The sequence below is a fragment of the Lissotriton vulgaris genome, chromosome 7 (assembly GCF_964263255.1).
Source record: "Lissotriton vulgaris chromosome 7, aLisVul1.2, whole genome shotgun sequence".
Taxonomy (NCBI): Eukaryota; Metazoa; Chordata; class Amphibia; order Caudata; family Salamandridae; genus Lissotriton; species Lissotriton vulgaris.
Window position 1 is genome coordinate 1,374,163,851 of NC_141695.1, and position 25,523 is coordinate 1,374,189,373.

The following is a 25,523-nucleotide window of genomic DNA, read 5'->3' on the forward strand; positions in this document are numbered from 1 at the left end:
TCTTCCGCTCTAGGGTCTGATAGTTCGTGGGATTGTGCTAGGATCAAGATTTCATCCAGGGAGATTCCGGTTTGTTTTAGGATTATTGTCCTCAGTAACTTGGAGCGAAATCCTACAATGATTTGGTCTCTGATCTCATCTCTTGGCTCCGTGAAGGGGCATGTGCTAGCCAGCCGGCGTAGCCACGCATAGAACATGTCAACGGACTCCGACTCCGTCTGCCACTCTCTTTTAAACTTGAACTTTTCAAAGTCATTGTTAAGCTGTGGGTCAAAATGTGCGTTGAGTGCATTGACCGCTGCATCATAGTCGTGGTCCTATCCCGTGTTAGGGAGCGTCTCAAACAGATCGTAAATTTCTGCTCCCCCATAGTAGATGAGGAGAGATCTCTTGACCGTTCCATCGGTTTCTCTGGTCCCTTTGAAGTAGTGATTGAGTCTCCCTACCCAGGCTTTCCATCGGGGTGCTGCTGTTGCCGGATCGGTGGATTCACAGAACGGGGGTAGGGGCGCCACTGCGGTGTGCGTGTATACTGGAGGTTGAGGGACCAGTGCGGGACCACGGTTTCCTCCCGCTCCCTGCTGGGCAGCCGCTTCTTCTCCTGGTGCGTTGTTGCTCATTGTGGCGTTGCGCCGGGTCTGCGTGTTCTTCAAAAACCTTGCTGGCGTGGGTGCCCTTCTTTCCCTGACAGACTCCTGGCACGTGGTTCCCTTGTTCTCTCAAAATTTCTTTATTTTATAGGCCCAGGGAAAAATGTCTTGGTTGTTCTGTTTGAATTTGTTATCCCTTGGTTTTGCCAGTGCTGCTTAATGCACTTGTGTGTCACTTCTTGTTTTTGCCAAGTCTTGTTTTTTTTTTTACTTGCTTTTGGCAATGCTTGTTGCCTGCCCCCTGAGGTGGGCCAGTCGCCACTGCTCCTGTGTGCCTCACTGATTTTGTGGGGAAAAGAGAGGGGGGCACTCTTTTATGCCTCTATTTTTACGCTTTCATGAGAGAGCAGGCGTCCTGTGACTCTTGGCGGTTTCAAAGCTCCCCGTATCTCACTGAGAGAGATTTTGCCTTTGTTTGGCCCAGGGTTTCTTTCGATCGGCCAGGCAGCGCAGGGGAGGGGCGCATTTCACTCACCCTGGGTGTCTTGTGATCTCCGCCTGCTGATGGCACGTCTGGTGAACTCCGCCTGCTGAAGGCGTTCCCGTGTGGGAGACGTGTGGGCGGGCTCTAACCAGACGCGGCAATCTTCTTTAGCGTCAATTCGCGTGTGGAGTGAGTCGGGTTGGCACCGCTGCTCATTTTCTTATGCAGGCAGTCTGACAAGAAGCTGCTGTTAGGCATGCGTCGATCGGTACCGCCCTACGTCGCCAGTGTAGTGGTTGGATTCACACCAACCAGGCCCCGGAGTTCCAGAGACAAAAGAAGCCACCTGAGGCAAGAACAGTTTCATTGGCGGGAAGACCACGAGCGATCTCCCGCAGGTTTATTTATACCCTCAGGGCGAGACCACCTCGAGGGATGTAGGGGTGCATGGGTGCATTACATTTCAAGAGAGAGCCTGGATGGCTCTCTACACCTTCCGCAGCTTACTCATTTTATTTATGCTATATGCTTACCTTATTTTAGATGTCAGTTATGATGGACGTTTAGATTTTATAATGATACCTTGGCTCTTTGATTGAGTTGTCTTTGTTTTGTTCCCTTTTAAATAATTATGATTTAGAATATACTTACACTGAGGTAATGTAAATATGAGTTGTGGACAATGTGAATATAACTCACTTTTGAGTTACATTTTTCAAATATACTACTGCTTTAGATATGAATCGTGGTAGTTAAGCCACGTAATGTATTAACCAAATATCGATTCGGTAATTGGCAGTGGGCGTGTTTGGGGCACCCCTTCCAAATACTGAATCAAATTGGTTTGTAATAATTGTTTGTGACTGAATTTTGTTGTAAAACATTAATCATTTACTACTTCCTCAAATGAGGTGGTAAGCCATTCGCAAACAGGAAGGGTTCTCCACAGGACCTTCCCCTTTCTGACTGTTGACAAAAGCCTTTTTCTTTTCAAAAGCATCCTGTTTTCTGTTTAGGAAATTGGATTGCATTTTTTTTAATGCTTTGTTTTAATACATTCACAGAAATGGTGGTCTGATTACCTCAGCAGGCCACCATCCCTGTGGCGGCTGCGATTTGCAGTTGATCACAGTTTGTGACCTACCATATTATTATTTGTGAGATAGGTTGAATTGAAGCCTACTAGAAATTTGCAATTTGCGAATTGACCTATTACTTCCTAGGTCCATTTGCAAATTACCACACGAGTCACAAAAAGTGCTAGTCGCAAGATTTGCAACTGGTATTTGGCACTTTGTGCTTGAAAGTAAATATCCATGCAAGATTCTGCATCACTTTGTTGGACTTGGTTTAAGTCCTTTGTAAATCTGGCCCATTGTGTCGTTATCTCACTCTTGCAGGTTCTTTTCCACCTCTGCTATCTCTTTTTGTCACTGTTTTGCCATCTTTCTTTTCTCCTTTCTTTCGTTTCTGCCTTTCTCTTTCTTGCTCTGGGTCAAAGTCTTATAATGTAAAATAAGTGTTGGTCCCCAAAAATGAATGTAGTTGCCCACCACTACAGACAAAAATTAAGCACCATTGGATATGAAAATCGACTAAAATCCATGATTATGAGGGGTAGAGTAACATGCAGGAAGTGCAAAGAGGGGCATCCTGTGGTTACCTATCAAATTCCTTTCAATGACTGATTGTTTTTCCATTTTCTTCAGTCTCCAGATAAAGTATGGCAATGAGTGGAGCCAGTACTATGGTAACACTGCAGGGACAATCCTGGAGGTGAACCTTCACCCTGGTGAGTACATCACCCAGGCCTCTGGCAAATTTGCCTCCTACGTCAATGAACTGACTTTCCTCACCAACAGAGGACGCCTCTTTCGCTTTGGTCAGCCCTCAGGCACCAGCTTCAATGACTTCCCACTCTACCAGAATGGAATTCTACGCTACGTCAGTGGACGTTACTCTTCTGTCATCCACAGCATCGGCTTCCACTGGGACCGCAGTCCGTATGGTGACTGTGTCCACTGCGCTTTAGAAGAGAAAAAGCCAAGCAGCTAACTGTCTTTCCAGCCCACTTTGCATGTCTGTAAAATGTACAAATATATTCGGCAACCACTTGTGGCCAATAGTAGAAGGACACCAGAACTGTGGATCAAAGTGTTTGCCTTTGTGTAGGAAATCCGCTATTCAGTACCAATGTTTAACCCTACTTTACACAGACAGCCATTAATGTCATCCAACCAAATAAACTTACTATGCACTGTCAAAAAGCCTCTGAATGTATTTCTTGTTTCCTGGAAAAAGCCGAGAGCAGAAGGCAAAATGGCCAGATCGAGTGCAAGGTTTAGGTAGGTTTTCAGGGACAGTATAGGAAACAGTCAACCAATCAATCAGGGGCTTGTATAGCGTGGCTACTCACCAGTGAGGGCCTCAAGGCGTTGGGGGGGAGTGCGGAGGTGCTGGTCCTTGTGAGTGTAGGATAATTCGAAGAGGCAGGTCTTGATGTCTTCTTGAATTGGGTCAGCGACGCGGACTGCCTGAGGTGGAGGGGCAGGGTGTTCCAGGTCTTGGCAGCGAGGTAGGAGAAGGATCCTATTCTGGTTCTGGTCTTGTGGATCCTGGGAATGGAGGCTAGGGCGAGTTGGGTTGAACGGAGTTGTCTGGCGGGTATGCGGAATGCGAGACGGTGGTTCAAGTTTGCTGGTCCTTCGCCATGGAGGGCTTTGTAGGCATGTGTGAGGAGCTTGAAGGTGATTCTCTTGTTGACTGGGAGCCAGTGGAGTTGTTTGAGGTGTTTGTTGATGTGCCTGCGGCGGGGGGTGTCAAGGACCAGTCTGGCAGCGATGTTTTGGGCGCTCTTTATTTTCTTGAGCTGTTTCTGGATGACGCCGGTGTAGAGTGCGTTGCTGTAGTTGAGTCTGCTGTTGATGAGTGTGTGTGTGAGACTGTCTTTCTGGATTCTGTGGGGATCCATCTGAATGTCTTTAGAAGCAGGCTGAGTGTCTGGAAGCAGGCTGAGGAAACTGTGTTAATTTGGCGGTTCATTGTGATCGATGAGTCCAGTATGATGCCAGGTTGCACGGGTGGCTCGTCGGGTTGGGAGGGGTTCCCAGAGTGGCTGCCCACCAGGAGTCATCCTTGGCAGAAGGGATGGGTTCCAGGATGAGTACTTCTGTCTTGTTAGAGTTGAGCTTGAGGCAGTGTTAGAAATGGTGGTCTCTAGTTGGCAGAGGTAGGTACCTTTGTCCAAATAGGGACCCTTGCTACTAGTCAAGGTAAGGGGGATACACACTTTAGATAACCCCTACTCACCCCCTGGTTTGCTTGGCACAAGCAGACAGACCTACCAAAAGGAAAGGTGTAGAGTATTTGTACTCAAAATACATAATAATACTTTGATAACACCACAAATGGACAACACACCAGTATAGAAAAATAAAGTAACTTTATCTAGACCCAACAAGGCCAAAATGACACAAATCCAACATACAAGTAATAAGAACAGTGAGTTTCAAACGGTGTTTGCAACTGAGTCCATAGGAAACTATGGATGCGTAATTTCTTGCAAAGTACCTGTTGTTGCGACAAAATTCACCAAGCCAAACGTGATGGGAAGTGTCGAAAGACAAAGAGACACGTTGTTTCCTGAGACCTTCGTGGATGCGATGAGACAGTTTCGCTGGGCACAGGGGGAGCAGTGCGTCGGGTCCGGTCTGTAGGGGGAAGTGATGCGTCGATTCTGAGATGACTCCGATCTGCAGTTGATAGGTTGGGGAAAACGTGCCGCACAGGGACGATGCATGGAATTCCGGTATGCGTCGGCGAATGAAGCGGCGGTGCGTGCATCGATTTCTTCAGCTGCAACCCCTTGATGCGTCGTTTCTTGCAGTGGTGACAGGCGCTGCTTGGGTTTCGGCAGTGTGCAGCAATATGGGGAGATTCTTCTCGTACCATGATGTTGCATCTGAAAACTGTCACAAGAAGAGTGATGCGTCAATTGTCTTGCATTTGCGTTGCTTTTCCAGCACCTAACAGCAAAAACAACCTTCAGAGGCCCAAGACAGTCACAGGCGCCTCCTGGCAGGTCAGAAATCCCAGAAAGGAAGTTCAGGGAAGCTGGGGGTGGAGTCTTTGTGTTCGTGAGACTTCAAAACAGGAGGAAAGCTCTACTCATGCCCTTGGAGATCTTCTTCAAGCAGGGGACACAGCTCACAGCAAATTCCTTCTCCTTTCCTTGTCAGAAAAAGCTACAGCAGGACAACCCCAGACACACAGCAAAGGGGCAGTACTTCTCAGTTTCTCCAGACCTTCTCCTTGGCAAAGGTTCCTCTTGATTCCAGAAGTAGTCTAAAGTTCAGGGGTTTTAGGTCTAACACTTATATCCCAAAATGTCTTTGTTCTCGTTGTGCAGAGAGGCCCTGTGCTCAGTCAAAACCAGTTCTGAGGGGCACTTTGCAAGTGCACAAAAACCTCCATTGTCTGTGTGAGCCCTGGCTCCAGGCACACCGCAGGGGGCAGAGCTATAATTGTGGAATGCAGTCACAGCCCTATTCAGTTGCTCTAAATGCAGACCAGGACTTTCCAGCCTAGTGCTGACTCATCCAGACTCTCTGGAGCCACTGCACATCCCCAGCCCCTGATACTCCAAAGCCAGACAGTCAATATACATCCTAGCAGAGGCACACTGGATGGCCAAGCAAGAATATATCCTATTTTCTAAGAGTGGTATTTTCAAACACAGAATGTAAAAATCACCCTCACTAAAAGATGCATTTTAATATTCTGAGTTCAGGCATACTAAACCGTATTTTCCTATCTGGTTCCCAGGGGCTGGTATGCTTATAAGACGTTATGAGCAAACTCTTCATTCTATCCTATGGGAACAGATAGCCTTACAAGATTGAAGAACGAAATTGGCAGTATTTCACTATCAGGACACGCCAAACACATCCTGGCACGTCCTATCTTTCACATACATTGCACCCTGCCCACAGGGGTTTCTTGTGCCTACCTTAGGGGTGACTAACATGTATGAAAAGGGAAGGTTAGGGCCTGGCAAGTGGGTGCATTTGCCAGGTCGACATGGCAGTTAACAAACTGCGCACAGGCACTGCAGTCTGAGGTACCTTTTCAGAGCTACTCAAGTGCGTGGCACAATCAGTGCTGCAGGCCCACCAGTAGCATTTGATTTACAGGCCCTGGCACACTCAGTATACTTTACTAGGGGACTACTAGTAAGTCAAATATGCAAATCATGGATAACAAACCATGTTCACAATTTACACAAAGAGCATATGCACCTTGGCACTGATTATCATTGGTAAAGTGCTCAGAGTCCTAAAACCAACAACAACAGGTCAGAAAAAAATAGGTGGAAGAAGCAAAAAGTTTGGGGATAACCCTGCAAAAGGGGCCAAGTCCAAGAGGCAACTATCTTTCATCCAGTTCGCAACATCCTTCATTCCGCTGTGGAAGTTGGTTCTGGTGGTTTTGGGTTTGTTAGTGAGGGAGAGGATCAGCTGGGTGTCGTCGGCATGGGAGATGATGTTAAGTCTGTGGTTTTTGACGATGGCTGCGAGGGGTGCCAGGTCGATGTTGAAGAGGTTGGGGCTCAGGGAGGAAACCTGGGGTACTAAGCAGCTGATCTCTGTAGGTTCTGAGAGGAACGGGGTAGTATGACTCGCTGACTCTGGCCAGTGAGGAAGGAGTGGATCCAGTCCAGTGCCTATCGCGGAGTCTCATGCTTAGATTGCGGTTGGAGACGGTGTCGAAGGCGGCCGAGAGAACTGGTAGGATGAGGGCTGCAGTCTTGCCCAGATCGAGGAGGGAGCGGATGTCACCAGTGCCAGCGAGGAGTGCGGTCTCCGTGCTGTGGTTGCTTCGGAAGCCAGATTGGGCGGTGTCCAGGTCACGGTTTACTTCTTGGAATGCAGAGAGTTGGGCATTGATGGCCTTCTTAATGACCTTGGCTGGGAAGGGGAGGAGGGAGATAGATCTGAAGTTCTTGAGGTCAGTCGGGTCTGAGGATGGCTTCGTCAGCAGGGGGTTGATCTCGGCGTGTTTCCAGCCATTGGGGAAGGTGGCGGTTTTGATGGTGGGGCAAGGCCGGGGGACGTTGGCGGTGGCTGCTCTGTGGAAGATATAGTGCGGGCAAGGATCCAACGGGGCTCCTGAGTGGATTCCCTTCATGGACTTGAGCATGTCCTCTGTTGTGAGCAGGGTCTTCAGACCCTGAGAAATAACAGCAGAAGGAAATATGTCAGAGAAACAAAACAGAAGTTTTTAGCATGTAAAAATGTGGTTGTCAGAGGAATTGGCATTAAAGTCTGCAACAGTCCAGGTGAGAAAAAAGAGGTGCAAAGCCTTTTTTCTGGGTCCTGGGGTGGTTAGCAGTTATTGCTGAGTAGGGAGGGAAATGTTATTTATCCTTGCTGTCTCAGGTTCTCAGGTACTAATGCACACCTACTGTTTTTTTTACTTTTGCCTCACACAGAGTAACAAGAAGTAACATGTGTGGGTCTTTAATATAGCATTTCAAATAAATACATACAATGCATGTAATGCCCAGTTGTCTAAGATATATATTTCAGAATAATATCATTCAATTCACTTAGTGCCAAGTCAAAGCTATTGCTTTTCAAGAAGGATATTCTTTTATTTACATATTGGAGAAAAGTCGCTAGAATGACAGGGGGCACAACAATCTAGACCCTTCTAGCGTCTTCATGCGATACAAATCTCAAAATATTTACAAAACCAGAGCCAGACTGGGAACAAAAACCGGCACTGCAAAGATCCCGGCTGGCCACGGGTTGGGTGTAGGGGGGTTTGGGGGTGTGCTAGTGGAAAGCTTTGTCCCATTTTTGTTGCAGGGGACCAATATTGCAGCTATGCTGCAAAACTGGCCCCGGTAACAAAAACCTCCCCCCAGAGGTCTACATCCAGCCCTCACCCTGGCGGCCCACCGGGGAAATGCCCGATGCCTGCTCTGGCCAGTCTGGCCCTGTACAGGACTTTAGGAGTAAGTTACTGTAATCAAACTCATCTGGGCCCCTGGACAACGTCTTCCTATGGAGGAACATATATGGAGCTCTACCCTGTCTTCCAAACCCTTTGCAGAACAATCCTCCGACAGCAACTTTATTTTCAGTGGCCAGTCGATGGTACTAAATGTGTCTCCGGAGAATGTTAGAATGTTTTCAGTGTGCTATCGTCCAGGTCCTATTTCTCTATCCTGGGTGCATAGGGCCTCAGGGATCAGGTGGAGCTAACTTGGTTTGAGTCCAGCAGCTGAGTCTCTGTCAAAAATGTCAAATAGCACATACAATGTATATAAACACCCCAAAAAACACCATCCAAAAAGGAACTGAGATTCCATTCCCACCCACAGAAAAATGAAGGTTTTAGTGCGGCAAAGAGCTGTTCCAGGGTCAAAGTTTTGCTGTGCAGGCAACATGGCTCACCTGGCTTCGATGGTACTTGACAAGCGGCAATAGACACTTTTTAGCATGCAATTGGTTACTTCTAGGGCGGGGAATGAGATAGAACCCAGAGTAAGTCCCACAGGTTTCCAAACTTTGGAGACCTGTACCTTGTGAATTTCTGGGTGCAGCAAAAGGTTTAAAGTGTAGCGGTAGTCACTGAATCTGCGGGAACCTGTTGGATCTTATTCTGAGTTGTAACTGCGGGCTCACATTTAAGGCCTGGGAACAAATCCACATTTAAAATGAGTTACTCTTAGCCTGCAGGTGGCAAAGAGTTGCTCAAACTTTTCCGAAACGACTGTGAATATGCTCAGGTAATAGAACTCTATCCAAACTTTACCCAGATGTTTAGAGTGAAAGGAATAAAACATTTACTTGTCTATGACTAGAAATAGAGTCATACAGATTCCCACAAAGTAAATGGGTCTAGCAGCTTTGACGGATTATTACAAGCTCTGTCCTTTCAATATCTCCTGCAAGTTTTGATGGCTTTATGATTGGTCTGTGTCAGCTGGTGTCTACTCCATACTGGTCTTTTGTCAGTTTCGCACCCCCGTCCTTTGTTTTTCTGGTCAGTGTCACTGCTCTCTTTCCTGAGCAGTCCAAAAACTCTTCTTCCAGGTCAGGCCAGAACAGAGGGTGACTTCAGTGTACTACATGTGGTCACAAGTTTGTGGGATATGGCAGCAGGTTCAGGTGTGCCGGTTCAGGGGACATGTATGTATATGTTAAATTTCTGCAGTACAAGCCCAGCCAAAGGGCAGTGAAGTGCTGTACAGAGTCAACAAAAAACTTACAGTCAATGAGTGATAGGGGAAGGAGTTGGTTTGGGGACTGTTAATGCAGTGTGATATAATGTTCTTTAAAGACACGCCTCCCTGGAGCTGAGGTGCAGAGCTTCTTCTGAGTCCAAACAGGAATACAAGGATCTAGTTCTGGGGTCTTGGTCATATGGAGTTTTAGATGATATTAAATGAAGTGGGCAATGGAAAGTAGGGTCCAATGATAAGGTGCTCCACCGTTAAAAACTCACAACTCATATCAAATCAGCTTAGGGCATCTGTTCCTGGGCATTTTGTTTATAAATAAAGGGAGGGTTCAGGCACCATCTGGTCAAAGGGTGGTGTTTCCTGGAGAGAAAGCACCAACCAACCCCAGCTGGGGCCCTCCTATATATCCAGACAATTATTTTTATTTATTTATTTGAAAGGTTTTATATAGCGCTGGCTCAACCCAGAGGTATCAGAGCGCCAATTAGTTCAGTCCGCTGAAAGTATTTTGACTGGGAGAAAAGTTTCTAAGTCCCCAAACAGCTTGACGCCGAACAGTCTCCGACCATCTACAAGACCTTCTTGGGTACGGAGTATGGACTTCACCAGCTCGGAGCTTCCCACAGTCGAAGGTGCAACATTTCCCACTGGAGCCAAAGTTCCCACAGAGAACCCTTGCTTCACCAGGCTGCCATCATCAAGATTGCTTTTGGATCCAGCCTGAAGCCTGACCTGCTAACGACCTTACAACGCAGACTTTTCTTTAGAAAATCTTCTAACTCATAAGGTAACCTTTCACTAGGACAAACCCAGTCCCAGTATACGACTGGAGGTCAGCCTTAACTTTTGACTTGGACCTCGTGCAGCACAACCAGATAACCACGATTGGCGCCATGCGCTTCAGGGGTTACTTTGACTTAAAAAACATAAAAATCCTATCTCCGGTTCTCCGATAACAATTTTTGTTGTTTGGGGGTAAAAATAGGAGTGGGTGTTTTCTACTTTTTAACTGTTTTGGTGCTCATAAATGCCTTACTCAGTCAATCCACTTTATTCGATTAATTAAAATCAATAAAGTACAATATGCAATATACAAAAAAAAACACATTCCTATAAAAACATTTGAGCAAAATATATAAAACAGCAGCATTTGTGTTTTGAAGCAGAACCAGATATCTCAGGGTTAGGAAATTCAATAAAAATGTTATCAATAATATGTATACATTGTTTTAAACGGGATATCTTTTTTTCCTGAGCCGTACAGCAGCAACAAGGAAACAAGCAATATTAAAAATATCCCAGGAATTACTCAGCATTTGCAAATAAAGTAACACAGGTCTAATCTGTAAAAACCCTTTCTATTCAATATAGGGACTAAAAACTTCCTACGTATATTATTATAAAAATCACAGAACATCATAAAAGGTAAAGTGTCCTGTGAAGAGTAATTATCACATTGGCACGTGCCTGCATCCTCAGGTTTACAGCACCCCAGGAGATCACCCAACGAGAAGTGGATCAAATTAAAATGAAACCTAGTCAGGAGCCAGCGATGGAGAGGCTTGGTCACAATTTTTAAGTATGGTTCAATTAACAAGGTTGTTTTTGTCAAATAATGTGCCCTAACTAAAGGTTTCTGTAGCTCCTGTTCTTCCAGTTCCATCACCAATCTATTCATAAAATTCACTTTGACCCACTTCACACCTTCCTTCCTGATCCTTTCTGGGGCTTCAAATAATTCTGGCCGCCCTATTTTAGATAACATAAGCTTAACATAGGACAGCCACTTGATATTGCTAGCTTTATCCAGTTTTACACAGTCCCGCAGGATCTGGTGGTTCAAGGTTAATTCTGGATTGAGCCAGGTTTTAAGACAACAGAGTAATGGGGCTGTGCTCAGGATGTCAGAGATGTAACCCAACCCCAATTTCTGGTGAATAGCGAAAGTTGCTGTTAATTGAGGTACAGACAGAAGGCTACATCTAAATCTATTTTCAATCAATCAATCAATCAATCAATCAATCAGAGTACTTGTAAAGCGTGCTACCTCCCCGTGAGGATCCCAAGGTGCAGAGGGGAGAGGGGGGTGCTGCTACTGCTCAAAGAGCCTGGTCTTGAGGAGTCTTCTGAAGGTGAGTAGGTCTTCAGTCTGCCGTATGTGGGTAGGGAGGGTGTTCTAGGTCTTGGCGGCGAGGTAGGAGAACGATCTGCCGCCGGAGGTCGTTCGTTGGATGCGGGGGACAGCGGCGAGGGTGAGGCTGTCAGAGGGGAGCTGGCGGGTGGGGGTGTGAAAGCTGAGTCTGCTGTTCCGGCTGGCTGGTCCGGCGTTGTGGAGTGCTTTGTGTGCGTGTGTGAGGAGCTTGAAGGTGATCCTCTTGTCGATGGGCAGCCAGTGTAGGTCTCCCAGGTAGGGGTGATGTGGCTGCGTTGGGGGACGTTGACGATCAGTCTGACGGAGGGGTTTTGGATGTGTTGTAGTCGTCGTAGGTGTTTGGCTGGGATTCCTGCGTAGAGTGCGTTGCGGTAGTCCAGCCTGCTGCTGACGAGGGCCTGTGTCAACGTTCTTCTTGTTTGGGTCGAGATCCACTTGTAGATCCTGCGGAGCATACAGAGGGTGTTGTAGCAGGAGGAGGAGACGGCGTTGACCTGCTTAGACATGGAGAGGGTGGAGTCCAGGATGAATCCTAGATTGCGTGCATGGTCGGTGGGTGTTGGTGCTGTCCCCAGTGTGGTCGGCCACCAGAAGTCGTCCCAGGCTGAGGGGGTGGGTCCGAGGATAAGGACCTCCGTCTTGTCCGAGTTCAGCTTCAGATGGCTGCCCCTCATCCAGGCGGCGACAGCCTTCATTCCCTCGTGGAGGTTGGTGTGGGCGGTGTGTGGGTCCTTGGTGAAGGAGCGGATGAGCTGGGTGTCATCAGCGTAGGAGATGATGTTGAGGTTGTGATGGCGGGCCACATGCGCGAGGGGGGCCATGTAGACATTGAACAGTGTTGGGCTGAGGGATGAGCCCTGGGGGCACGCCACAGATGATGTCTGTGGCTTTGGATCGGAAGGGTGGGAGGCGGACGCTCTGGGTTCTGCCGGAGAGGCAGGACGAAGTCCAGTCAAGAGCCTTCTCTTGAATTCCAGCCTCTAGGAGGCGTGTCTTTAGAGTGCAATAGCAGACCGTGTCGAAGGCGGCTGACAGGTACAAGAGGATGAGGGCTGATGTTTCGCCGTTGTCTAGTTGGCACCTGATGTCGTCTGTGGCGGCGATAAGGGCTGTCTCGGTGCTGTGCTTTCATCTGAATCCGGACTGGGATGGGTCCAAGATGTTGTTGTCTTCCAGGTGGCGGGCCAGTTACATGTTGACAATTTTCTCGATGACCTTTGCCGGGAACGGGAGCTGGGAGATGGGCCGGAAGTTCTTGAGGTCCTTGGGGTCCGCTTTGGGCTTCTTGAGGAGGGCGTTGATTTTGGCGTGCTTCCAGCTTTTCGGGAATGTTGCTGTTTCGAAGGGGATGTTGATGACCTTCCGTAGTTTTTTTTTTTTTTGTTTTTTTGTTTTTTTTTTGGGGGGTTCAAATCTGCTTTATTGAGTTAAAAGTAGTAGGATACACAGCTTGGATCGCCTACAACCCGGAGGCCGGCAGCAATGGAGAAGCAACAATGCACAGCCTGGAAGCCGGCATCCCGGGGGCCCGGCGGCAAAGTATAGAGTGTCGCTGTATCACATCAGTATCCGGTGGAGCAGGCCAAGCGAGGATGAGCAGCAGTCGAACAGATTTTTTGAGCGAGAGAATAGTCTCACTATTGTTTTGTTGTCTGTGAAACAAGAACCACGAAACATCCCAACGAGTTAACAAACTAAGAGGTGTCGCATGACTGTGTTGCGTTAGAGTATGGTAGTGGTGCATCGCGGCCATCTTGGCAGGTGGCGCTGCGCGGGGAAATTGACTGTCCTAGTCTCGATTTCTAGTGTGAATGGAAGTTCGCGGGGTGTAATCTCAGGATCAGCAGGGTATGAAGGACATAGTTTACCAGAGGTGGGACCGTCCGTCTATGTGGCAGGGAGGACGCTTGGGCACAGAAAGCGGTAAGAAGGCAGCGCTGTTTATCCAGGGTTACAGGCAATGTCTAGAAATGTGTCACTGTAGCTGGGGAGTGTCGGGTTCATCGCTTGACTGCGCATCGTCTGGTGAGCGTTTAAGCAAATAGTGTACCAGTGGGTCCCAGATGTTCCCAGGCCGGCAAGAGAGAGGCAACAGCTCAGCAAAGGTGGTGTGCTGGTCTTGGCAGTATGTCAAGTCAGTTAGCCAGTCCTTGAACTTGGGAGCTCTGCCCCTACTCCAGCGGCAAGCAACACGTCTCTTGGCCAAGAGCAATGCTATGTCAATGAATTTTCTGCATTCCCTAGATAATTGCTTGGTATATCCAAGGATGGCTACCAGAGGGTCCGCAGGAACCTCCTCATCTACCATTTCCGCGACGGCTTCGATGACCTGTCGCCAGTAGTCAGCAACCTGGGGGCAGGACCATGCCAGGTGGAGAAAATCAGCATGTTCAGCACGGCATCGTTCGCAGCGATCATTATCGGCCAGTCCAAACCTGAATTTCCGGACCGGCGTGTAATACATCCTCTGAAGGAATTTATAGTGTATTATTTTCAATCTGCAGCTGGCCGAGATGCGGGAAGTTAATACGCAGCAGTATTTCCATTGGTCATCCGAGACATCTGTCCCCAGTTCCGCCGACCAGTGCAATCGGGCAGCAGAAGCCTGTAAAGGAGCAGCTCCGCGAAACTGGCGGTAGAGCCCAGAGACCAAATGGGTCCCATCCTGTTACTCTAAAAGATAGTGTAGTGGCGGCAGGGTCGCAGGCTCATCAGGATAGTCAGGTAGGATGTCACGCATCCCAGCACGTAGTCGGATATAGTAAAATAGGTCAAGGGGCGAATGGTTATGCGTTCCAAAAAATTGATCGGCTGATTTGAAAAGTCTGTCGTGGAACAGGTCTCCCCAGCAGGCGATAAGAAGCTTGCCACAAAGCTGCCGAAACCCTCCTTCCGATAGCAAGGCCAGACGTGGATGATAAGTAAGGGGAAGTTTGGGGGAGTAGGGCAGCGTGCAGAGCAGTCGCCGAGCAATGCGGCGCCATGCATCCAGTGTGCAAGAAACCGAGGTATTCGAAGTGGTGATGGAAGTCTCGGGACAGTGCAGCAAGCCATTCAGCGGGAGGGGGTGCACTATCCAGTCCTCCACCGCTATGTGTGGCATGAAGGGAGTAGGGGCCATCCAATGATAGGCGTAATGCGCCTGCATGCATAAATAGTACGTTTCGAAATCGGGGACATCAAACCCCCCTTGGTCGTAGGGTAGGGTCAATGTCGACCATTTCAAACGGGGAGACTTACCGCCCCAAAAAAGTCTGCGCAGCTCCGTGCGAAGTGTCTTGAAGAAAAAGGCACCAGGGTAGTAGGGAATATTGAGGAAAAGGTACAGGAATCGGGGCAATAATATCATTTTTATAAGGGAAGCTCTACCAGCCATGGAGAGAGGCAACGTGATCCACCTATCAACGGAGGCAGTAAGTTTGGTCACGGCTACGCCATAATTGGAGCGGAGTGTCTCGTCCTTGGTGCGCGCGATACGAATCCCAAGATATCTGAGATCATCACGGCACCACACCAATGGGTAATCTAGGGGGAAGTCGTGCACAGCATCAGTGAGAGGAAAAAATTGCGATTTAGACCAATTGATGTGAACGCCCGACTGACCTCCGAAAAGGACAAACTCACGAAGCAGGGGATTAAGGTGTTGATCCGGGTATTTGACGTACAGCGTTATGTCATCCGCATAGAGGGATACATCGATTTGCCGCTGCAGACATTGTACCGCTCCTGCTCGGTGTAATTGGCGCAGACGGCAAGCCAAAGGTTCCACTGCAATAGCGAATAATAGAGGCGAGAACGGACACCCCTGACGGGTGCCTCTCGTAAGGTTGATGGGTGGCGACAATTTTCCATTTATCAGCACTTTTGCCGTGGGATCTGTGTATAGGAGGCGCACCCAGGCCAAGAACATTTTAGGGAAACCCATGCTGGCCAAGACCGAGAAGAGGTAGGGCCATTCGACAGAGTCGAACGCCTTGGAGGCGTCCAGGAACACAGCTGCCACAGGGATATCAGGGTGGACTGTGCGGAGCAGGGAGAAAAGGGTGCGGAGATTATGAGACGTAGACCTGCCCGCCACAAATCCAGACTGATCAGGTAGGACAAGTCTGGTCATGAGTAGTGAAAGTCGTGTGGCCAGGACCTTAGCAAGGATCTTGACGTCACAATTCAGAAGGGAGAGTGGGCGGTAAGAGTCGCAGGAGGTGGGATCCTTATCCGGTTTCAGAAGTGAGGTGATAACCACCTCCCGCATAGAGCAGGGCAGTATCCCATCAGCCAACGATTCGGCAAACACTTCACTCAGCACGGGAGCCATGATTTCAATATAGGCCTTGTAGAATTCAGCCGGGATGCCATCGAGCCCCGGGGCTTTACCGTTCTTGAGGGACATGATGGCTTCGCGAATCTCATCGAGCTCGAAGGGCGCCGCAAGGAATTCCCTATCTCCATCACTAAGCCAGCAGAGGGCCACTTCGCTCAAGTATTCGGCATATGGAGCGTCCTCCTCCGCCGTGGACGTATATAGTGTCGAGTAGTGTGTCGTGAAGGTAGTAAGGATCGCATCTGTTTCTCTAATGGCGGTGCCAGTTGCATCCGTAAGCTCTAAGACAGTGTTGTGTGCGCGTGGCGTGCGTGTGAGTGAAGCCAGCACTTTCCCAGGTCTCTCCCCTTCGCAGTATCTCCGGGCCACCCAGTGTTTACCCCGATATTTCGCCTCCCTGGCAGCCTCTTCCTCATATTTGGACAGCGTGTCCCTAAAGGTCACCTGCAGGCGTGGATCATCATCTACCGCCATTTGGAGCTCCAGAGCACGCAGCTCTGTCTCTAGTGTGGTGATGGTGCGCAGGATAGCACGTAGGACCCTGTGACATTTGGAAATGCAGAACCCCCTAATAGTGACCTTGAAAGCCTCCCATATGTGCTCTACCGACTCCACTGAGCCCTTGTTTCTAGGGAAGAATTCTCTAATTTCCTCACCCAGCTCTGTGCGAAAGAGCTCGTCAAGGAGCACGTCGGGGCTTAGCCTCCACTGTGGTCTCGGACTGTCCCAACCAGGGGTTCTGAACTGCAACTTCACAGGGCTGTGATCTGAAAAGTTCTGGGCAAGTGGTCAACCCCTATCAGCTCCTTAGTAATGTCTCGGGTAACCAAGAAATAGTCCAGGCGCGCCCATGTCCCGGTGTGAGGTGTGAAGTGTGTGCCCTCCCGCCCGAGGGGATACAGGTGTCTCCAGGCATCAAACAGACCACCCTCCTCCACCACTCCCTCCAAAATCTCTCTGGCTCGGGGCTTGTAGGAGCTAACACCATCCGCCCTGTCAAGGGGGGGCGCCAGCGCCAGATTAAAATCACCACCCCAGATGACATGTCGTGCCCCTATGGAAACAATCCTACCCCATAGTGTGGAAAAAAAGGCAGGTGAGTCAACATTCGGTGCATACATAGAGACAAATAAATAGATGTCATGCCCTACCCTGCCCCACAGCAAGACATACCGCCCCTCCCTGTCCACCTCCTCCCCAAAGCGATGGAAAGGCATGCCACGGGCAATGAGAATCGCCACGCCCCTCGCATATGTCGAATAGGAGGAGAAGGCACGGGTACCTGCCCATTTGAGTCCAAAGGAGTTGTCCCTGCGTATGGGCATGTGCGTCTCTTGCAGCATGGCAACTTGTACATGATGTCTATTCAAGTAAGCAATAACATTCCTGCATTTTTTAGCATTGTTCAACCCCCGGACATTCCACAATAGACATGTCAGTCGCGCAGCAGTGTTCACAGCAGCCATGGACATAGCGACAGCAAAGACGAAAGAGCCCAAGAGGGCCAAACAAAGGATCCGCCGCCACCCCCAAAGGACCGAGTCATACACCAGGCGAAGTAATATATACACAGCGCATTCAATGCTAACCTCACAAAAACTAGCCCCCCCCCACCCACCCCAGCATCCCAAACATGCCAGTAGCCTTGGATCCCCTCAACGTGAACCCCCCCCTTCATCCTCCCCCCCAACTTCAGAGAGGCAAACAGCCAAACAAACAATAAGTCAGTGGGGAACACCCAATAGGGGTACATCAGAAAGTGCGCGCTGCCACTATCCGGCCCATAGCTCCAAACTGTACCGTCCCTGGTGGAGTCTAGGGCCGAGAGAGTGGTCCTTGGTATACGTTACCACTGGGGTGCAATGTCCAGATGATCGCCGCTCACGCATCTCCCCAATTCTCAAGTGGTGAGTCAGTGCCAGCTAGTGGTCCGGTATGATGCAAATGTGAGTCAGAGTATGTAAGATCCGTTAGTCTGCATGGTGCTCAGGAGGCAGGTCATCATTCTCTTGTTCGTCTGCAGGGGCCTGTCCATCTCTGCGTGCTCTTCGGATCGTCTTGAGGAAATCCTCAGCTTTCTGCGGGTTGGTGAAAAAGCGTTGCTTGCCCTGGTGGGTGACTCTAAGCTTCGCTGGGTACAAGAGGGCGTAGTCTATTTGGGCCTCCCGCAGTTTTTTCTTCACTGGGAGGAATTTGCGCCGCTCGTCCTGGACCATCGGGGTGAAATCAGGATAAATGGAGAATGTAATGCCCTCAAACCGCAGTGATCCTTGTGTCCGGGCAGCCCTGAGGGCCGTGTCGCGGTCCCGATAATTCAAAAGACGAGCAATGATAGGTCTCGGTGGCAGGCCTGGTTGGGGCATAGGCGCCAAGGATCGGTGGGCCCTCTCCACAATGAATTGGGATGAGAAAGCTTCATCTCCGATCGAACCCTTGAGCAGTTTCTCCACATAGAGCTCCATCCTGCCCGTAGCAGTGGATTCCGGCACATTCGTAATGCGGATGTTATTCCGGCGGCTACGCGCCTCCAAGTCCTCATTCTTTGCCGCTATGATGCGGAGGAGATTGTCCATTCTCGCTAGTTGCGTCGTATGGGACGCGGCGGCATCAGTGTTGTCGGAGATTCTCTGTTCCGCAGATGTAAGGCGCCCCTCATGGCGATCTACCTTATGGACCAGGGCGTCCAGCCTAGCCGTGACGCCGTCCACCTTCTCTACGACGGTGGCGAAGCCTTGACGCATCTCCTGTATCAGGTTGGTAAGGTCCGCAGCAGGAGCGATGGGTGGGGCAGGCTGTGGTGGCGGTACGCTGGGCCCCGGATTCATCTGCGCCGACGTGTTGCTTTTGCGTGTGTTATCGAAGCTCAGCTTAGGCTGGCGAGTCTCAGGCCGTCCCATGGTTGTGACCGGAGGCAAGTCAGAGGCCAAAAAGGAAGAAATATGGCGACAGAGCACTGTGGGTAGGAGACAGCCAGGAGTAGGTAATAGGGTCCCAGGCTCAGTGTACTGTAGTATACCGCAATGCAGCCGGCGCCACCAGTAGCGCTAAATGGTCGCCAACCGCCCAGTGGTAGTGGTTGCTAGTCCAGTCCTGGGCACCCGGTTGCAGTAGCAGGCACTCGCCGTGTGATAGCCAGGTAGTGCAGAGGCCAGAGCATCCCCCCCCCCGATGGGCTGTAGGGTCAGATCCAGGGAGGCAGGCCAGCGTCAGGAGTAGCGCGGCACACAGATTAGCGCCTCTCAGTATGGCAGCTGTGTGATACGTGTACAGCCCCCAGCGCATCCAGCGCTCGAAATAGTCTGTAACCCAGCAATGCGGGATAGTGTCAGGGGAACTCCGCTCGATGGGGCAACCCCTACACCCGATCCAGGAATTCAGGCGGGCATCGCCGCGCAGGTACGGGGCTGTGGCACCAGGGGAGACAGGCACGGCAATCAGGTAGCGCCGTGTTTGCAGGCGTCGCAGCAGGAGCAGCCCGCCGTCTGCGGCAGCCCGGTGACGGCCGGGGGGAGACCCAAGGAGAGCAGGCAGCAGTCTCCTACCTTCACCGTCCTCTCCGCACGCCGTCTCAGCAGGATCGGGCAGGCGAGGGTCCGTTGCGGCCTGGGAGCCTCGTGGCAGGCACCGGGGTCGCGTAGTTGTGGCAGCCGAGCGTCCGCCACAGGCAGCTCCAGAGCAGGCACCGGGCAGGTTTCAGAAGCCCGTATCTTCGGCTCCGGGGATCGCAGCCGCTCCAGACTTGACACGATTGTAAATAGCACCCCCCGGATGCGGAATCCGGTCTCCTGGGGGCACCGCGGCACCCCGTGGCGAAGGATCACGGCAGGATAAGTGACCAAGGAGCGGGAGCTGCAGGTCTAGGCAGCCATTCCGCAAGCGCGCCCTCTAGCGCCCCATGACCTTCCATAGTTGGGGTGCGATGGCTGTGTCTGCTTTTTTGAATACGTGGTGTGGGCACGGGTCAGATGGAGATCCTGAGTGGATGGAGTTCATGACATTGCGTGTCTCGTCATCGTTGATGTTGGACCAGGAGGTCAGGTGGTTGGCGCTGGTGGTGTTCACAGGGGAGGTGGAGTCTGGCGTAGTCAGGGGGGTCGTGGTGTTGAAGCTGTCGTGGATGTCAGCGATCTTGAAGATCTAGAAGATGGCTAGTAAGTCGCACAGTTCTTGTGAGGGTGGGAAGTCGTTGGCATTGGCACTGGGGTTGGAGAGTTCCTTTACGATGCTGAAGAGCTTTTTGCAGTTGTGTGCGTTGTTATCCAAGCAGTATTTGAAGGAGGATCTCTTGGCTAATCTGTTGAGGTGGTGGTGTCTGCTAATGGCGTCCTTGTGGGTGCGTGGTTGTCCGTTGTGCGTTAGTGAAGACATGTCTTCTCCAGTTTCCGGCATGCGCGTTTAGAGGTCTGGAGCTCGACGGTGAACCAAGTGGCTCTCCTGTTGGCATGGCTGTTGGAGGGTTTCTTGAGCAGGCGAGGGTGTTGGCGCAGTCGTCGATCCACTGTCTGAGGTTTTGGGCTGCGGCGTTTGTGTTGGTGGGGTCGATGGGTGAGTTCTTGGCGAGGGAGGTGATCAGCTGGTCTTCAGTGACTTTGCTCCAGGCAGCTGTTGGGTGCGGTGGTGCGTGGTTGGTTCCTTGAAGGTGAAATGGATGCAGCGGTGGTCGGTCCAGTGGAGTTAGGGGGTGTGGTCGAAGGCGACGTGGGAGCCTATGGAGAAGATGGGATCCAGCGTATGGCCGGCGGCATGGGTGGGTGCGTGACGAGTTGTCTGAGGCCGAGGTTGGGTAGGTTGTCGACCAGGGTGGCAGATTTGGCGTTGTTGTTGTTCTCGAGGTGGAAGTTCAGGTCCCCGAGGAGGATTTAGTCCGTGGAGGCGAGTGCGTGGGTGCTGGCGAGGTCGGCAATAGAATCTCTGAACTGAGCCGGGGGTCCGGGGGGTCTGTAGATGAGTGTTCATCTGAGGGTGGTGTTGGGGTCGTTGTGGATCCGGAAGTGCAGGTGTTCGGCGGTGTTGAGGGTGTCGTCTGCATGGGTGGCGACCATGAGGGTGGACTTGTGGACGATGGCTATTCCTCCTCCAAATTCCATTGGCGCTATCCCTGCAGGTGATCTTGTAGCCGTTTGGGATGGCCATGGCGATGTCGGGCACCGAGGAGTCATTCCACCAGGTCTCGGTCAGGAAGGCCACGTCTGGGGCGCAGGTGTCGAGCAGATCCCAGAGCTCGACGGCGTGTTTGCGTGCGGAGCGGGTATTGAGGAGTATGCAGCATAGGTGGTTGGGTCCAGTCCTTGGAGGTTTGGTGGTTCTGTCGCAGGTGAAGCTGCAGGTGTGGCAGGAGAAGGGTCCGTGGGTCCTATTCAGGGCAGCCTGGAAGTAGGTGTGGTTTCGGCTGGCATTGAGTGCGTGGAGGATGCTGGCATTGTAGTGGATTCTGATGTCGTGGTGTTCGCGGGGTCCAGGGGTTCTGGCGCTGGGTGCGGTCAAGGCTCGGACGGGCGCAGACAGGCTTGACTTAGGCGCACCTTCGGCATGCCAGAGGCATGCCTGCTGCGCACAACCGCTGCGTGGCCGCTTCCCGGCCTGCATATGAGGTGGCTTGGGAGGGAGGAGCAGCTGGGAGGCCAGAGCGGAGAGGCGAATGGGTGTGCGGGGAGGCGGGCCGCAGGGAAGCAGCAGCGGGAAAGGGCCGGATCAGGAGCGGCGGGGGGCAGGGGGAACTGGTGCACAGAGCAGAGGGGAGGGAAAACCCAGGAAACAAGGAGGTAGCAGGGAGGCAGGAACCAGGCAGTCAGGTGACGAGCAGCGGCAAAGGGTGCAACCTGCCTGCGAGCAGAGTCAAAGGTCACAAAAAAACGCAGAAAGGTCACAAAAAACGGGGGAAACGAGTGGCACAGAGGCACAAAGGTCACAAGAAAGGGCAGAAAAGGTCACAAAAAACAGGGGGAAATGAGTGGCACAGAGGCAGAAAGGTCACAAGAAAGGGCAGAAAGGTCACAAAAAACAGGGGGAAACGAGTGGCACAGAGGCAGAAAGGTCACAAGAAAGGGCAGAAAGGTCACAAAAGACGGGGGGAACGAGAGGCACAGGAGGCTGAAAGGTCCCAAGAAAAGGCAGAAAAGTCACAAAAAACGGGGGAAACCAGTGGCACAGAGGCACAAAGGTCACAAGAAACGGCAGAAAGGCCACAAAAAAACGGAGGGAAACGAGTGGCACAGAGGCAGAAATGTCCCAAGAAAGGGCAGAAAGGTCACAGAAATGTAGGGGCAGCTAAGCAATAGAAGGCAAAACGGGCAGAGAGACACAGGGGCAGCGAGGGAGGGAACGGGTACAGGCGGTGCTGTGCAGAGGGGGAGCGACCTACCTGGAAGGGTCAAGGGTCGCTTTCCTCACCGCACAGCGGCCGGCCTATATGGGGAGGTGGGAGGGAGGAGCAGCTGGGAGGTGGGAGGTGGAGTAGCGAATGGGCAGTCAGGGGGGCGAGGCCACAGGGGACGCAGCAGCAAGGAAGGAAACAGAAGGCAAAAGGTCACAAGAATACAGGGGGAAACGAGTGGCACAGAGGCAGAAAGGTCCCAAGAAAGGGCAGAAAATGTCTCAAAAAAGGGGGGAGACGAGTGGCACAGACACACAAAGGTCACAAGAAAGGGCAGAAAAGGTCATAAAAAACAGGGGGAAACGAGTGGCACAGAGGCTGAAAGGTCACAAGAAAGGGCAGAAAAGGTCACAAAAAAAGGGGGGAAACGAGTGGCACAGAGGCACAAAGGTCACAGGAAAGGGCAAAAAGGTCACACAAAAAAGGAGGGAAACGAGTGGTACAGAGGCACGAAGGTCCCAAGAAAGGGCAGAAAAGGTCACCAAAAACGGGGGGAAACGAGTGGCACAGAGGCAGAAAGCTCACAAGAAAGGGCAGGAAGGTCACAAAAAAACGGGGGGAAACGAGTGGCACAGAGGCAGAAAGCTCACAAGAAAGGGCAGAAAGGTAAAAAAAAACGGGGGGAAACGAGTGGCACAGAGGAAGAAAGGGTTCAAGAAAGGGCAGAAAGGTCACAAAAAACGGGGAAGCGAGTGCCACAGAGTCAGAAAGGTCACAAGAAGGGGCAGAAAGGTCACAGAAGACGGGGGGAACTAGTGGCACAGGAGGCAGAAAGGTCCCAAGAAATGACAGAAAGGTCACAAAAAACTGGGGGAAACAAGTGGCACAGGAGGCAGAAAGGACCCAAGAAAGGGCAGAAAGGTCACAAAAAAACGTGCGGAAACGAGTGGCACAGAGGCAGAAAGCTCACAAGAAAGGGCAGAAAGGTCACAAAAAATGGGGGGGAAAGAAGTGGCACAGTTGGCAGAAAGGTCCTAAGAAAGGGCAGAAAGGTCACAATAAAAGGAGGAAAACGAGTGGCACAGAAGCAGAAAGCTCACAAGAAAGCGCAGAAAGGTCACAAAAAAATGGGGGGAAACGAGTGGCACAGATGCAGAAAGGTCCCAAGAAAGGGCAGAAAGGTCACAGAAATGTAGGGGCAGCTAAGCAACAGAAGGCAAACAGGGCAGAGAGACACGGGGGCTGCGAGGGGAGAAGAAGGAAAAACCGGGCAGAGAGCCACGGGGCAGCGAGGGAGAAAACAGCCACAGGCGGTGCTGTGCGGAGGGGGAGCGACCTACCTGGAAGGGTCAAGGGTCGCTATCTGCACCATTGCCTATTGATTAAATCCCCATAAAGAGGAGCCATATGCCACAATAGCCATACACTTTGATCTATATATCTTGAGAATGACCTCTACAGGCTTCTGTCTACATATGTTTCATTATTGCCATGATTTAAAAGATTATATTGTACTTGACATTTTAATTGCTTTAGATATTAGTGTGCTCCTTGATACTATCTTTGCTATTAGAAGAGAAATTAGTTTGCTCAGAAATTTGACCGCTTAGTAGTGGGGTCAAGTCAAGTGTGAGCACCTTTGTGCTATATCAGATTTTGAGGACTTATTTAGTGGTGCAGCCCATATAGCCCACACTACTGTTCAGTTACCTTTTTTATACATAATGTATGTGTTAGCCTTGGAGCAGAACCTCTACATCTGATGATGTGGGCTGTGGTGTGGGCAATACCTCTATAATCTGCTCAGTGATGCGATATGCATGCATGTTTTTGAGGGCATCCTGAGCCTTAAATACTGGATCCTCAACCCCATGCAGAAATCTAATCCTCCCTTCCAAACACTCAGCAGGGTTGGGGAATTTGCTTTCCAAGAGCGGGCTATGTTCCATTCTGCCATAATCAGACCCAGAAACAGCATGTGGTGTTTGTATCTGTTACCCCCAACATCCTCAATGACATGTACTAACGCAAGCTGTGGTGTACGGTGCATGGTCCACCCTAGCACCAGAGCAAGGCACCGAAACACTCCCTTCCAAAACTTATCAAGGGCCGGGCATGTCCATACCGTGTGCAGGAATGTGGCTTCTTCCACCCCACAGTGTTGACAAGCTGGGAAGGCGATAAGCCCTGCCCTCTAAAGCCTGAGGCGTGTATAATATGATCTGTGTACATACTTTAGCTGGATCAAATACAAAGAGACTGCGGCTCCCCTGGGGGCTCCAGAGCGTCTCCCCAGTCATCATTGTCGATGGGAACCGATATCAGCTTGCCAGGTTTCTCTAAGAGTAGCCAGTGTGGAGGCATTTTGGGTGACAAATGTCTGATATATTTTGGAACTGTTATTGTCTGCTAGGTCTCCAATGAGGAGTTTCCCTTTCAATGGACTAAATTCAGGGTGGGATATGAGGTTTCTAAAATAGGGTGAAAGGGCATGATGGAACTGTAAATATTTGCAAAATTGAGTGCGCTGCATGGAATATTCTTCTTGTAGATCTGAAGAGGATTTGAGATTGATGCCTAGGAGAACGCCCCAGATGATGAAGAAATCCCATTCTGGTCCCAGCCTTGGAAGCCCTGTAGATGTTGAAAGTGCGGTAGAAGGCGATTACACCATAGCAGGGCCTCGCACGTGCGACAATTCAGCCAGCCGATACGGCAAAGAGACTGCCGCCATGTTGGTAACACTACTTTAGTGGCCGGGGGAGAGCGTGGGTATTTGGACATCTGTACAAATATTTGTATAGCGACAGATTCCCAAGCAGCCATCTCTCCATGGCGTATGCTGGTTCATCCCTTGGGCCATACCACCAGTCATTTAGAACTTGTAGGTGGGAGGCTGCATAGTATGACTGTATGTCAGCGGCCGCAATGCCCCCACAAAAAGTGGGGAGAAAACTGGTGTGAAGTGCCAGTCTAGCCACTCCGAGACCCACAGGAACCCATTTAGCATGGAGTTGATCTGTCTGAACCATGTCTACGGAATTGGGTAGGGGTGATTGTGTAGTTGATATAAGTGCTGTGGGAGAGATATCATCTTATAAATTGCTGAACAGCTGTACAAGGATGGGGGCAAACTCGCCCATGACGTCAGCTCCGTTTTAACCTTAGCGAGAACCATGTCTATATTGCGAGCCCTGGAGACCTCCTGTCTATCCATTATTTATTTATTTATTTATTTTATGCGTCTTTACATAGCGCAGACTTTATCCGAAGTTGTCAGAGTGCTTCACAAAAGGAACAGATCTGATACATGAGGAGAACATTATAAGTGAACAAATTACAAAAGCAAACATTACGTTACATGAGGCAAAAGTGACAATTGTGAGCAAACAAAATACATGAGGTAGCAAAC

General features: G+C 50.6%; 1 protein-coding gene across 1 annotated transcript in view; it reads left to right on the top strand.

Moving 5' to 3' along the window:
* Nucleotides 1-3,341, top strand: part of LOC147703741 (zymogen granule membrane protein 16-like) — a 28,069-nt gene extending 24,728 nt beyond the window's left edge. Inside the window, exon 4 of the mRNA XM_086928967.1 lies at nucleotides 2,784-3,341. Within this exon, the coding sequence (XP_086785093.1) occupies nucleotides 2,784-3,129 (346 nt within the window). The 3' untranslated portion in view covers nucleotides 3,130-3,341. The remainder of the gene's footprint in view (nucleotides 1-2,783) is intronic.
* Nucleotides 3,342-25,523: the final 22,182 nt, after the last annotated feature.